Source organism: Pseudophryne corroboree, chromosome 3 (genome assembly GCF_028390025.1).
Source record: "Pseudophryne corroboree isolate aPseCor3 chromosome 3, aPseCor3.hap2, whole genome shotgun sequence".
NCBI classification, from domain to species: domain Eukaryota; kingdom Metazoa; phylum Chordata; class Amphibia; order Anura; family Myobatrachidae; genus Pseudophryne; species Pseudophryne corroboree.
The window spans coordinates 765,930,815-765,946,627 of record NC_086446.1 but is presented as its reverse complement, the minus strand read 5'-3'; the positions used below and the strand labels follow the sequence as shown (position 1 = coordinate 765,946,627).

The window sequence follows — 15,813 nt, the reverse complement described above, 5'->3', positions numbered from 1 at the left end:
TGACACACGGGGGAGAGGGTGGGAGTTCTGCCAGGGGGTCTGTTACCACCACTGGGTGTGAGGGGTGACAATTCAGGGAATCTTATGGCTGGTGGTCTTCAGTATGCCGCCGGCCGGGATGCCGACACATATTCTCCCTCTTGGGGGACCACGACCCCCCTGGAGGGTGAATAAATAGCGTGGCATGCCCACAAGGGGCTCATTAGTGCTCGCCCAGCTGTCGGTATGCCGGCGGTTGGGATCCCAGCGTTGGTACGCTGGCCCCCCTGGATCCCGGCCACCGGCCACTCATACTACACCCCTTATGGCCCTATGGGGAATGTTTGTGATAGCAGGCAGGAAGTAAAATTACAATGGGGGCCTCTGGACACAGGGTTGGGGGGTGGGGTGCAAAACACCCCCCAGGTATATTTTTTTAGATAAAATATTTAAATACATATTTTAAGATTTTTTTTTAAAATAACGTTTTCAGAAAGTAACTACAATTTCTTTGCGGTTTTGGTGTGTGGGGGGGGGGGGGGATGTAAGTGGTTAAATTTTTTTTTTTACCCTCCAGTTGTCATGAACAAATTTGTCATTCTATTGTTGTTGACGTTTCTGTTTCCTTCAGTTATAATAATGCATGCACAGATGTGTACACATACCCCTATCCAGAAATGTGCCAAATACCCCATTTGGGAATTAGCCGCACCAACATTCCACAAGAGTTTTTCACAACATGAGTGTCTTATTCACATCACTGATGCCACAAGTGTACAGCGCAGGGCTACCCTGAGTACTACCGCTGGCATTTCATGTAGGTCTGTGCTAAGTGCCAGCTCTCATTTAGGAATGTGTCAGCAGTCTGGTCTGGAGTTGGGTCTCGGACAAATGTGTACCCAGCTTTATTCAGAAAGAGAGGTGCTCCTCTATGTGATGTGTGTGATAACGGTGTCATACCGTAATCCACATGGAAGCAATTCATTATTTTACCAATATCTGAGGTCATATGAAATCTATATTTTTATGTCTGCACATTGGGCCCTATCCTACAGAGACCCGGGCAAACCGTACCTTACCCCCTCAATGTCCCGGGATATACTTTGCCTACATTAGTCTGCTCCTTTACCCCCCCCCCCCCCCATCATGCATCCTAAGCCCAGCACCCACTCCTGCAATGCATGCCCTGCCCAGGACCTGCACCACATTCTCAGCCCAGTGTCCGCTCCTGTATTGCATGCTCTGCCTGAAGCCCGCGCCCGGTCTATCCAGTGTCTCAATTCCGCTCCTACCCTTCCTTCCGCTGCCCGCTCCATTGACCTCTGCTCTGCACTGACTGCAGGAGCCAGTTCACCAGCATCGCGCTGCCAGCCTCTGGCCTGATAGCTGTGAGCCAGTCGCAGCCGAGGTTCTCCCAATGCTGCTTCTCACCCAAATCCAGGTGGTGGCTCCTCTCTCCCTCCAGCCCCAAGGACACAGCCAGCAGGCGAGTCCTGGACTGACTGGTCATGTGGTGACAGGTGCAGCGGAGCGGGGAGTAGGGAACATACTTGCCTACCCTCCTGTAACGGCCGGGAGGATCCTGAGAATCAAGTGGCGGTCCCGACTACCCGGAAGAGTGGGCAAGTCTCCCGGAGCCGGCTGCCATCCACTTACTGAGTAAAGTGGGAAGATGAGAAGGCCGATGACATGATTCGTGCTGCATCGCGTCATTGTAGCCATGACCCCCACTGTACAATGGCGGTAATACCAGGGGGCGTGGTCTTGATGACAAGAATGTGCAACCTTGCTCCCTGCATGCTAATTTTCACCCACTTTTGTAGAAATGAAGAGATGATAAATGGACCCCATTGGCGTTTCTATAATCAGTGCACACGGGCCCCTAAGTGCCGGGGGGGGGGCCCACACTGCACCCATTTCTCCTATACTTACCTTTCCGGAGTCCATCGCTGACCGTGTGTTGGCCCCCTCCTCTCCCATAGCCGCCGCACCGCTGCTAGCGCACTGACCACTAGAGACTCCGGCACAGTGCCAGAGTCTACAGCGCGAAAAAAGGGCGCAGCGGCCATTTTCGGAGTCCTGTGCATGCGCTGTAGACTCTGGCACTGTGCCAGAGTCTACAGCGCTCAGAGCGCTAGCAGTGGCGCAACAGCTACGGGACACACGGAGTCTGTACACGGGTCCCCTCCTCTCTAGAGACGCCCCTGATGGACCCTCTAGTGACTTGATGGGCTGAAGTATCACAAATATTACATCAGCCAACAAAATGGCTGCCCCCAGTGGTTACAAGTCTGAGGAACTGGCTTGACTGCTATGGCTTATTGTTCCAAAACGTGTTGTAATATTATTACAGTTCTCTGCAAACCAGAAGCGTTGCGTTATCTAATAATTAAAAAGTGAGTATTGTAGTTGAATAAAAACAAGGTTGGCCTTACTGCTGTGCAGCGTGAGAGGCTGAACACACGACAGCACAGGGAAATTTCATTTTAGCAAAGAGGAAACTGAAGACCCATTTATAGGTCACATCATGACTCATGGGTTAAGAACTTCTGGGCTACTGTGCAAACACACAGTAATTATGGGAGAGATTCATACAAACGTGATCTCTAAAACAGTAACTGCTTTAATAAGAAGCTGCTTACAGTGTTAAATCAACATTTACCTCCGGAATAGCTGACTGCAAACAGGGCCGGTTCTAGCCCTTGTGGCACCCCGGGCGAAAATAAGGGTGTGGCTTTATAAAGGGGCGTAGTCAGTTATGCCCCCTGTAGAGTTGTGCCCCCAGTGGTATTGCCCCAGTACAGTTGTGCCCCCGTTTGTGCCCCCTAGGTGTGCCGCTTACAAACACATAAAAAAAATAATAATAATGAATTAATACTCACCATCCCCGCTCCTGATTCCCGACCGCTGCTGCCCGCTGCGATGTCTCCGTCTCCGGCCGCCGGCGCCGCTCCTCTGATCTATGGGAGAGACGTCATGACGTCTCTCCCATAGCACCGCATCGACACTAGAGGTCAATCATGACCCCTAGTGTCTATGTGCCGTTCCACAATGCTGTGTGGTGCGCGATGATGTCATCGCACACCGCACAGCAGTGACAGCCAGCACCGTGGGGCACCACCAGTAGCTGATCTTGCCACGGCGGCTGTGCCCTCCAGAAGGCGGCGCTCCGGGCAAAAATCCTGTGTGCCCGTAGCAAGATCCGCTACTGACTACAAAGTAAAGGTGTGTACACGGTAAGATTTTTGCTTGTGATTTTGACTATATAGTCAAAATCGCAAGGAAAGTTAGTGCAGATCGCAAGGTGAAAGTCACCTTGCGATCCCGATGCGCGGCCCCGCGAGGTTGGTATCGCAAATCTAGATAGACTGTGCAGGCAAGTCAATTTTGACTATCTAGTATAAAAGTATAGTCAAAATTGAGAGTTAGCCAAAATCGCACATAGCCAGTATCGCAAGCACAGTCATCTATGCTTGCGATACCGACCACAGTCCCTATCGCATAGTGAGACTCGCGCATAGCCCGAATCTCACTGTGTGTACACACCGTAAGTGAGAATTCTGAGTGACTAGATGTAAATGTATCATATGTTAAAGAAAGTAAATATATTTATTCTGAATTTATAATTATAGAGTAAACTGAAGCAAGGATACTGCCATTGCCAAAGTATTCCATATACAAGTTATTCCTCCACAATAACTAGCTCCATTAAAGTGCACCAGTACCACACAGTGAAGGCGGCCATTTTGTACACCTAACGTGACAACGCAGCCACTCACTTCACTGGGAATCAGTGACATTTCCGAGGCATCAATTACTGCTGCTACTCAGTATCCAGTGTTTAAATCCGCTTGTGACAATGCTGATGCACGAAGCATGTGATGTTACTAATCCCCAATTAACTAATAGGCTGGACATGCAGCAATGATATATATCAGGGATAGTCAACATATGGCCATCCAAGCTGCTTTGGAACTACACATTCCAGCATGTCCTACCACAGTTTTAGCATGCCCTAATAGCAAAACTGTGGCAGGGCATGCTGGGATGTGTAGTTCCACAGCAGCTGGAAGGCCACATGTGGAATACCCCTGAAATACAGTAATGAACTGGTCAACCTAAAGTAGTGCCGAGTGCCAGTTCTCATTTACACATCTGTCTTAGTGATAGATTTATCAAAGCTTCTAAAAAGGAAAAGTGTAGGTGTTGCCCATGGCAACCAATCAGATTCTAACTATCATACTTCAGACTGTACTTGACAAATGATAGCTAGGACCTTATTGGTTGCCATGAGCAACACGTCCACTCCACTCTTTTTTTCAAGCTTTAGTAAGCCTGCCCCATGTATTGCTGTTAATTAACATGTTGTGATTACCGCTGAGGAATAAACAAGATGGCAGCTTCCATTCAGACGATATTTATGGACATACAGCAAATGAATATTGTGCTCCCAGAACAATCAGTTGACACATTTTACTGCTCGTGTAAGGAGAACTAAAGCCAAAAAATGAATAGTACATACAATGGAAGCATGTTTTTCTAAAAAAACAAAAACATTTTTTTTTTTAGTATAGCGTTTCCTCCTACATCTATATTATTAACTAGCTTGGGCTTTTGGAGTAGCCAGCTGCTATTGTTTCCCCCGATTTCCTGCCCGCTCCCTCTCTGATCCATTTTCCTCCTAGACCCCCAAACCGCTTCCAAAACAGTTCAGTTTATGTGAAAGTTCCAGGGTCAGCTAAAGGAAGGAACAGCAGCTCAATGACTGGACCCGGACTATAGCATGTTGTAGCATGGAGAAGGAACCAGATCTGTACTCCCCTGTCTAATGTGCTTATTCACTGCCCACAGGAAAAGGCAGTGCTCAGCTACAGAAGTGTTGAAGAAGCTAGCGGTCCTGTGTAAAATAATGTGGCAGTGTTGTACGCTTTATAGGTCTAACAATAGCTGATTTCCCCTCATTGTTTTCAACCGAGAAACAGTTTACAGGGTTTGATACATTTTATACAGAGGGGTTTCCATAATACATTTTTGGTTGTCCATACACGTTGGAATAGTGCTTACTTTGGAGTTCAGAATAATATTTTTTTTTAATTTGAGACAAAAGTTAAAAAAAGATGTTCATAAATTTTTGGATGAGCAAAGCTTAGATCGGCAGGAAATGAACTGTTAAACTTGATATAATTTTCTCAGCCTAATGGCCACGTAGCTTGTTTTCTCTTACAGAGATAAAGTAGGTCAAATCGTAGTTTTTTTTTTGTTTTGTTTTTGCTTTACTTTTTGAAGTGACTATATTTTCCCATACCTCTCTCAACCTTGGTTAGCCATCTAAAATACACAAATATGCATACCCTTCTTTTCTAAATGCCTTTCTTTATTCAGCTCTCCCAACTGGTGTATTGGGAAGTGTGACTACGTATGCTGGCTGAACGGGAAGATCCACCTCCTAGAGAGTTTAGGTCCAAGGTCTCGTAGGCCGGTGGGGGAGTAATATCAGCTACAACCCTCAATTGGCTGTCCGAGGGGACACTGCGTGGAATCGGAGCATTCCTCTCTTCTCTAGGCCCAAAGGATGGATCGGCGGTTTCGGTCCTGCCCGTCTCTTCCATGGCTTGATTCTGTTGGCTGTGATAACGGTGGAGGAGGATTATCGTCGCAATAGCAATAACGTCGAACACCAACTCGCCCATTTCCACGACGGACAGAACGGAGGAGCCAAACCAAAGGCTCCACTGGCTTCCCAACAAGGACAAGAGCGTCACCATCTGAGAAAAGAGAAGAACAATAGCAAACATGAAAATTATACTCAGACACAATGCAGGTGGTTGACAACAGATGGCCTGTGTCCCTGTACTATACTCTCTATATGGCTCAAAAAAGGACATTTATGATTTAGTATTTGTCATTATTAAGTGGCCTTTGTATCAATGAGGCAAACTGGGTTGAAGAGTGTCCGGGACTGGATTTAATAATCACATTAGGAGTATCACATTTTGCATGTGTGAATTCCCACCACTTATCTGATGCACAGAGAGAGGAAGGAGATTTAATATGGAGAGACAAAGAGGGGGAATGAGGCCAGAGAGACACAGTAGGGATGACCCCTTAGATAACTGGCCTGTACCTTCCAGGGAGTCATGGGGGTCCCAAACACATGTACTGGGCACAGAGACTTCTGTTGTCGGCCCTGTCCATCAGCCTGTAAAGCCCCCTTAGGGTTGATTTCATCTCTCTGGTCCAGGCCCCCTCCTCTGTGACATCATTGGTCCCGGGGCAGGTGGGGACAGTTTATGACTAGTTGGGCACCGGGTATGCCCAACTGATGGCGTATCCTTTTATTAATCACAGTAAATAATGCAATGTAATTGGCACTTTCCATCTCCTTTACGTCTTCTCTGTATGTTTAATGGGGATCCAGTCAGGATCCCGACAGCCGAATGAGATCCCAATCCCAACATCCCGGTGCGTGTTAGGATTAGGCTACGGGGGGAGGGTTAGGGTTAGGCTGCAGGAAGGGGGCGGGGGTTAGCCTTAGGGAACGGGGGGGGGGGGGGGAGATTTAGGCTTAGGCACCCACAGGGAGGGTTAGGGTTGGGGGGGGGGTTAGGTTTAGTCTGTGGAAAGGGGGGTTAGGCTGCAGGAAGAGGGCGGGGGGGGGATTTAGGCTTAGGCACCCACAGGAAGGGTTAGGGTTGGGGGGGGGGGGGTGTAGGGTTAGGGTTTAGGCTGTGGAAAGGGGGGTTAGGGTTAGGCACCACCAGGGAGGGTTAGGGCTAGGCTGGGGAAAGGGGGGTGGAGTTTGGTTTAAGCACCACTGTGGAGGAATAGGTTTAGGATGCGGAAGGGGGGGGGGGGGGGGGTTATGTTTAGGCACCACCGGGGAGGCTTAAGGTGAGGCTGCGGGAGGGGGAGGGGTTAGGGTCAGGCCGCAGAATGGAAGGGTTAGGGTTTGGAGGGGGGGTATTAGCATACTTACTCAACCCCTGTTGGGATTCTAACCATCGGGGTGCCGCTGTTGGTTTTCCAACTGCCGGCATTTCAGCCCCAACCCGTTTAATGGTCAGTTATAACATATTAAAGGAGGCAACAGCTTTATTGGGTAGAATCCCTTCACATGGAATACGGCATGTTTAAATTTACATTACTCATAGTATACAAAGGTGTTTATACTTCCAGATGACCATAATGTACTGTACATTACCGTATCTATTTCTGACTTCGTTTTGCAATTATTGTCTATTTATATGGGAGACAAAATGATTGCAGACATGAAAAGCCGTAGGGAGGGCCCTGCCATGCAAAGCCGTAGGGAGGGCCCTGCTTGTGAGATCGTTTATATTCTAAGTGGAAGAGGGTGCGGCTGCAACAGGGTGTGATTTTCATTTGTCTTTAAGCACTCCCTCCTGTCATCTCTCCTTATAGTGTACAGGGCCCAGCTTATACAAACTCAAAATGAATAACAGCGTTTTTGAAACTTTATATTTGCATACATTTTTATAAGCGAAAACACACAGCTTCATCCTCTTCCTTTCTAAAAAGAGATTTCAGTGAGAGTCACACCCTAACAGCAGAATGGGCAGATAATATTTCATTATGTTCAGATTTTCCTATTTTTCCGCCAAGCACAATTCAGATAATTTTCAATGGGGAATTGTGGTCTGGGCCAATTGGCCAAGCTCCGAAATGCTTGGAGAGATTCACCCCGATCGTGAACACAATCTAAAAATGGCGTTGGTTGTTTTGTCCTTTATATGATATCCAGCATCACTGGAGAGGGTTCTTCTGATCCCAACCTTGAAAACTCCACCCTTCCATTCATTCGCTGGGTCAGAGCTTTACTGCACACCTCTTCGCCAGGACAGACTTTTATCCTAGCCGTGGTCTTGGCCGAGATATATTGATAAATCGCCACTAAAGATAATTTCTCATTGCTGCAATGATAGTCTAACAGGCCCCACTTCCACTAATGACAAATTGACCTTTAATACTGTAAATAAGAGAATCTGGAGTAAAGGGAGGGATGTAATCACACTGGAATTTGTGCAGATAAAAAAGCCCCCGATTGAGGCAAAAGAAAACCCACTGAGCGTATGGGGCTTATTTATTAAACACATTCCGTGAGAAATTCCCTTCCAAATGTAAGTATCCCCTGGATGTATTACAGGGGTTCCGGAGGTATCTGTTGCAGTCTCCCCGTTTCCGATCACAATAGCAGCACGCATAGGTTGGACCCATTTGCCAACGCTATTGTAGCATATGGGACGGGGCATGGATGGGACATGCGCAGCAGAAGGCCTGAGATGCGATCACTTTACACATCACAGGGACGGGCTGCTACCAGAGCCGCTGTCTCTGGATGGGATGTTAATACATCCTGACTGTACAAAATTTCTTAGTGCTGCAAATAATTTAATCCCGACATTGGACATACCGGTAAGTATACTAACCCTCTCCTAACCCTCCCTTCCCACTGGTGCCGTAACTTGACATTTCAGCGCTGTGTGCAAGAAACAGCATCGGCGCCCCCCCCCATATACAAAAACAGCGCCAATGCGCTCAAAATATAGGGGGCGTGGCTTCATGGGGAAGGAGCATGGCCACAGAGCTTCCTTTTACACATTACGGCAGGCAGAGTCCCCGTTTTACACATTACGGCTGCAGAGTCCCCCTTTTTACACATTAGGCAGGCAGGCAGACAGTCCTCCTTTTACACATTACGGCAGCAGAGTCCCCCTTTTACACATTACGGCAGCAGAGTCCCCCTTTTACACATTGAGGCAGCAGTCCCCCTTTTTACACATTACGGGAGATACAAGGAGGGTGAGGATAAGGGTGCTGAGGGGGAGGTACAGGGAGGGTGAGGATCAGGGTGTTGAGGGGGAGACACAGGGAGGGTGAGGATCAGGGTGCTGAGGGGGGAGACACAGGGAGGGTGAGGATCAGGGTGCTGAGGGGGGAGACACAGGGAGGGTGAGGATCAGGGTGCTGAGGGGGAGACACAAGGTGGGTGAGGATCAGGGTGCTGAGGGGGAGACACAGGGAGGGTGAGGATCAGGGTGCTGAGGGGGAGACACAGGGAGGGTGAGGATCAGGGTTCTGAGGGGGAGACACAGGGAGGGTGAGGATCAGGGTGCTGAGGGGGAGACACAGGGAGGGTGAGGATCAGGGTGCTGAGGGGGAGACACAGGGAGGGTGAGGATCAGGGTGCTGAGGGGGAGACACAGGGTGGGTGAGGATCAGGGTGCTGAGGGGGAGACACAGGGAGGGTGAGGATCAGGGTGCTGAGGGGGAGGCACAAGGTGGGTGAGGATCAGGGTGCTGAGGGGGAGACACAGGGAGGGTGAGGACCAGGGTGCTGAGGGGGAGACACATGGAGGGTGAGGATCAGGGTGCTGAGGGGGAGACACAGGGAGGGTGAGGATCAGGGTGCTGAGGGGGAGACACAAGGTGGGTGAGGATCAGGGTGCTGAGGGGGAGACACAAGGTGGGTGAGGATCAGGGTGCTGAGGGGGAGACACAAGGTGGGTGAGGATCAGGGTGCTGAGGGGGAGACACAGGGAGGGTGAGGATCAGGGTGCTGAGGGGGAGACACAAGGTGGGTGAGGATCAGGGTGCTGAGGGGGAGACACAAGGTGGGTGAGGATCAGGGTGCTGAGGGGGAGATGCAGGTAAATAGGAGGCAGGAGGAAACGGAGTGCAGCATCAGCGGTTGTGTGTATGTGCTGTCAGTGGGGACTCGGACTTTACTAACCAGAGTCGACAGCAGCACACAGGCTCTTCCAAGTTCCACGTTCTATAGGCTCCAGGGCACCTCGCTGTGCAGCAGGAGAGTCAGGGCGCAGGGCAGTGTGGGAGAGACGTCTGACATCATCACGTGACGTCTCTCAAGAATTGCAGGGGAGGGGGGCCGGGCTGCCGCTGGGCCATCTGTTATACTGACGCCGCAGCGCTGCACTGAGCTTACAGCAGCAGCCGGCGGCTTCAACTAGACAGGGGCGGAGGGGCGGGCAGGCGGACGGCGGCGGCTTCAACTTCAGTTCAGAGGAGGTTTTCAGAGGAAGTTGCGGGCGGGTGAGCGGGCAGCGGCTGCAGAGGGACACGGGCGGGGGCGGCAACTTCAGCAGGATCATGCAGGCTGCGCCGCCGTCCGCGGGAAACAGGCGGCACCATCAGCAGTCAGTCGGAGCTAGCGGGTGTGATGGCCGATGGTGCGCCCTCAGTGCATTTGTGCTGTGGGCAAGGCACCATCGGCACACACCTAGTTATGGCTCTGCTTCCCGCAGCCTAACCCTAACCCTCCCTCCCCGCAGCCTAACCCTACCTTCCAGCAGCCTAACCCTAACCCTCCCCTCAGCCTAACCCTAACCCTCCCTTCCCGCAGCCTAACTCTAACCCTCCCTTCCTACAGCCTAACCCTAACCCTCCCTAAATACAGCCTAACCCTACCTTCCCGCAGCCTAACCCTAACCCTCCCTCCCCTAGCCTAACCCTAACCCTCCCTCCACACAACCTAACCCTCCCATCCTGTAACCTAACACTATCTCTCCCTTCCCGCAGCCTAACCCTCCCTATTTGCAACCTAACCCTAACCTTCCCTATTTGCAAACTAAAGCTCCTTTCCTGCAGCCTAACCCTAACCCTCCCTCCCCGCAGCCTAACCCTTCCTATTTGCAACCTAAACCTCCCTTCCTACAGCCTAACCCACCTTTCCCGCAGCCTAACCTTAACCCTTCCTATTTACAACCTAAACCTCTCTTCTTACACCCAAACCTTCTCTATTTGCAGCCTAACCCCAACCCTCCCTTTCCACAGCCTAACCCTAACCCTCCCTTCCCACAGCCTAACCCTAACCCTCCCTTTCCACAGCCTAACCCTAGTCCTGCCCCTAATGCTTAACCCTAACCCTCCCTACCAGCAGCTCAGCCCTAACCCTTCCCCCTGGCAGCTTATCCCTAACTCTCCCTGGCATACTTATGTTTGGGATGGCGGCTGTTGGGACTCCGGCGTTGGGATTCTGATGGGTGACTGTATTCCAGCGCCAGTATTCTAACCGCCGGCATTTCAAATTTCGAGATGCCAACTACATCCCATTAGATCATTTGCTAACTAAATGGCTCGCCAGAAAGAGCGTACTAATTTTGAAAAGGGGATCATCAGAGGCTGCACGATGTCGTGTTTCCAGGGCAACGCTGGACTGGTACAGTATACAGAAAATCTGGTGACCAGGATGGACAGCTCAGAGTCCAGATTTAAACCCCATTGAGAACCTCTGGGATGAATTGGAGCGATGGTTGCGTTCTAGACCAACTCGACCTTCTTCGGTGTCACAGTTGGTCACTGCACTTAAAGCAGAATGGAAAAACATACCGCCTGCTGTTGTCCAGGAACTTGTGGACAGTTGGCCAAGCAGGGTGTCTGCAGTAACCACTGCACGTGGTGGCCCTACACGCACAGTACTGACGTCAATACAGTCTTGTTAGTCTATTTGCTGTCAAGTGTCCAATCACTTTTGTCTACTTAGTGTAGCATTAGCAGAAATGTACAGATGCCACTACGGAAAAACACCCTAATCCGGTCACAGCAGCGTCCGAGCCAGCATCAGCCCCACTGTGTACTAATACCAGGAGTACTAAGTGATACAAATACTTTGCTGTAAAGCACAGAATGACTGAAATAAGACAATGCTATGTACTTAGCAAAGGTAACAGGAAACCACATACTCAACAACTCAATTAATTGCAGTCATTGGAACGTGGACATCCCTGTAACACTAATAGCAACTCATCCTATGGTAATATAGAAGTAGTTGAAAATGAAAAAGGAGAAAAGTAATTGTGTGTTTACTATGTGTGGGTTTTTGTTTTCTTTTAATATAAATTACAGCCGGATGCATAGCGGCAAAGGCATTGTATGAGTAGGTGCAGGCTGCACACACTAGAGTCTAACCAGTGGCCCCTATGCATCTTGTGGTTACAGCGAGGTTTGTTCAAAAGGAGAACTTGCCAGAAGACCACAAAACTGATGTGTAAATTAATGCACTTAAAAAAATCCTGCAATACTTTTATTGTTGTCTGAACATCTGGTGTTTTTCCCCCCCCACAAATGTCGAAAAATCCCTCTTATGGGCCAATCAAAAGTCTTCTCTCCTTTAACCAAACGGTTTAATTTTTGAGTTTAATGCTGTAAGAACCCCTGATGAGTCTGAGCGGTTTCCTCATAGGGATAGATGACCATTAGTGCGGTGAGACAGTAATGCTAACCATAACACCATCCATGCGGGATCCGTTCAACTTGCCGGCTGTCAGGATACAGACGCCAGAAACCCAACAGCCGGCAATGCCGCCAAACTAAATACCGGTTAAACAGGACTATTCCCACCCGTGGGTGCCCACAACACCCATAAAGTGTGAATAGATCTTGTGACGAGCCACTGAGAAAGCAAAAGGGAACTCTTTGTGCTCACCCAGCTGCCGGCATCCTGGCGGGTGGAATGCCGCTGTCGGGAGATATCCAGCCGGCGTCCTGGCCGCCGGTAAATCGTATGTATTCAAACCATGCTGCCCTCATCTCAGCTGGGGCCCCTATATAGTGCTGGGGAGGAAGGGAGCACTGTGGCAGTTAGGAATGACAGCCCGGAAATGTCAGGAAATTAGAGTGTGCCAAGGCACACTATAGAACACAATACATACACCATCATACAGCCGCCACAGGGAATCTTGGGTAACCAAGAACAAGAGACTGTTCCAGGATTTGTTACCCTCTTTAGGCTAAGACTTACAGGGAGCCAAAGAGACTCCATTTTCAGTGGTTAAATAATGCAATATGAGTCTCCCACATCCAAAATATTCCAAAATCCAACATTTTAGGAGCGCAAGATAGCGACACCTTTTGCTCAGTGTACACAAACTGTTTCATGCACAAAATTATTTAAAATATTGTATAAAATGACCTTCAGGCTGTGTGTACAAGGCGTATGTTAAACATAAATGTGTTCTGTGCTTAGATTTCGGTTCCATCCGCAATATCTCTCATTATGATATGCACATATTCCAAAAGACAGAAAAATCCGATATCCAAAATCCCAAACGTTTCAGAGAGACTCGGTCTGTATAGCAGGAGACTCAACTTGTATATTTAATGGAGCGGGTACACGTACAGTATTTAGAAGTTTATCATTAACTACTTAACTGACGATTAAAAAATAGGATTTTAATACCTACCAGTAAATCCTTTTCTTTTAGTCCGTAGAGGATGCTGGGGACTCCAAAAGGACCATGGGGTATAGACGGGATCCGCAGGAGACATGGGCACTTTAAAACTTTAAATGGGCGTGAACTGGCTCCTCCCTCTATGCCCCTCCTCCAGACCTCAGTTATAGGAACTGTGCCCAGGGAGACGGACATTTCGAGGTAAGGATTTTTGTTAACCAAGGGTGAGACACACACCAGCTCACACCACAACACACCGTACAACATGGCATTCAACTAACCAGTTAACAGCATGAACCAAACAATCAGCAACAGGCTGATTGAAACAAAACACAACCTTTGTGTAACAAAAGCAATAACTAATAACAATTACTGCAGATAGAGCCCGCACTGGGACGGGCGCCCAGCATCCTCTACGGACTAAGAGAAAAGGATTTACCGATAGGTATTAAAATCTTATTTTCTCCTTCGTCCTAGAGGATGCTGGGGACTCTGTAAGGACCATGGGGTTTATACCAAAGCTCCAGACCGGGCGGGAGAGTGCGGATGACTGCAGCACCGATTGAGCAAACATGAGGTCCTCATCAGCCAGGGTATCAAACTTGTAGAATTTTGCAAAAAAGTGTTTGAACCCGACCAAGTAGCTGCTCGGCAAAGTTGTAACGCCGAGACACCCTGGGCAGCCGCCCAGGGTGAGCCCACCTTCCTAGTGGAATGGGCTTTCACCGATTTCGGTAACGGCAAACCAGCCGTAGAATGAGCCTGCTGAATCGTGTTACAGATCCAGCGAGCAATAGTCTGCTTAGAAGCAGGAGCCCCATTCTTGTTGGAAGCATACAGGACAAACAGAGCCTCAGTTTTCCTGATACGAGCCGTTCTGGCTACATAAATTTTCAAAGCTCTGACCACATCGAGAGACTTTGAATCCCCCAAGGCTTCAGAAGCCACCGGAACTACAATAGGTTGGTTCATGTCATGTTAAATGAAGAAACCACCTTCGGGAGGAATTGTTGACGAGTCCTCAACTCCGCTCTATCCTCATGAAAAACCAAATAGGGGCTTTTGTAAGACAAAGCCGCCAATTCCGACACCCGCCTCGCGGACGCCAAGGCCAAAAGCATGACCACTTTCCAAGTGAGAAATTTCAACTCAACCTTTTGTAAAGGTTCAAACAGTGGCGTAAGTTCGCCCCAGTCGCCCGGAGGCATGATAAATGTTGGTGCCCCCCCCCACACACACAGAGCCGACCATAGGCATAGGCAAACTAGGCAATTGCCTAGGGTATTTGATATGCCTAGGGGCATCAGCAGCTTCTGCTGATTAAAATGATATGCGGCATGCCTATATTCTGTGTGTAGCATTTCATATGCAGATACAGCCACAGTCTCACACAGTATATATGCATGCTGCATATCAGTTTAATCAGCAGAAGCTACCTGTGCATCCTAGCCACATAGCAATGCAAATAAGATGCATTTTCATAAAAAAAATGTGCCCGACGTTAGCATTGAGGCAAGATTTATGAGGACACATCCGTATCCAAGCAGAGGCAGAGGTTACAGTGTTAGTGGCAGTGTGAGTGTTGTGTGCATGTGAGTAGGTTGGTTGTGCAGTAGTGTTCGGAATATGTGTAAGGAGCATTATGTGTGTCATGTAAAAATGCATTAATAATGTGCAACATATGTGTAAGGGGCACTATGTGTGTCATTATGTGTATAAGGGCATTAATAATGTGCGGCATATGTATAACAGGCTACTACTGTATGTGTGTCATTATGTATATGGGGCACTAATAATGTGCAGCAAATGTGTAGGGGGCACTATGTGTGTCATTATGTGTATAAGGGCATTAATAATGTGCGGCATATGTATAACAGGCTACTACTGTATGTGTGTCATTATGTATATGGGGCACTAATAATGTGCAGCAAATGTGTAGGGGGCACTATGTGTGTCATTATGTGTATAAGGGCATTAATAATGTGCGGCATATGTGTAGGGGGCACTATGTGTGTCATTATGCGTATAATGGCATTAATAATGTGCGGCATATGTGTAAGGGACATTACGTGTAAAAGGACATTAATAAAGGTTGTCATAATGTGTAAGGCACATTATGTTTATAAGGACATTAATAATGTGTCTCATATGTGTAAGGGACATCACTGGGTGGCATTATGTGTATAAGGTGCTCTACTATGTGGCGTTGCATATAGAAAGGGCACTACTGTGTCGTCTAATGTGAATAAAGAGCAATAGGGTGTGATGTAATGTGAATAATGGGCTCTACTGTGAGGAGTAACGTTTATAAGGTAAAGTGATACTACTGTGGGATGTAATGTGAATTATGGATACTATCGCATGATCAAATGTGAATAAAGTTGCAGTACTGTGTGGCGTAATTGGAATTGGGGGTACTATTGTGTGGCCATGCCCCTTCCCAGCAAAAACACACCCCTTTTTGGGCTGTGTGCCAAATGTGCGAACTGTTCCAATTTAAAATATAGGGGGTACAAACCCCAAAATAAGGACTGCTATGGGTGAGGGGTGATGGTGCTGGGAAAGAGGTGCAAGGTCAGAGGCGGAACCAGCGGTGGTGCTAGGGGGCACCAGCCAAAATTTTGCC

At 48.6% G+C, this 15,813-nt stretch overlaps 1 protein-coding gene across 6 annotated transcripts in view; it reads right to left on the bottom strand.

Moving 5' to 3' along the window:
* Positions 1 to 4,380: 4,380 nt before the first annotated feature.
* Positions 4,381 to 15,813, bottom strand: part of SCNN1A (sodium channel epithelial 1 subunit alpha) — a 147,048-nt gene continuing 135,615 nt past the window's right edge. For all 6 annotated transcript variants that reach the window (XM_063962412.1, XM_063962411.1, XM_063962413.1 and 3 more), the window contains one exon: positions 4,381 to 5,744. In XM_063962412.1, the coding sequence (XP_063818482.1) occupies positions 5,358 to 5,744 (387 nt within the window). In that variant the 3' untranslated portion in view covers positions 4,381 to 5,357. The remainder of the gene's footprint in view (positions 5,745 to 15,813) is intronic.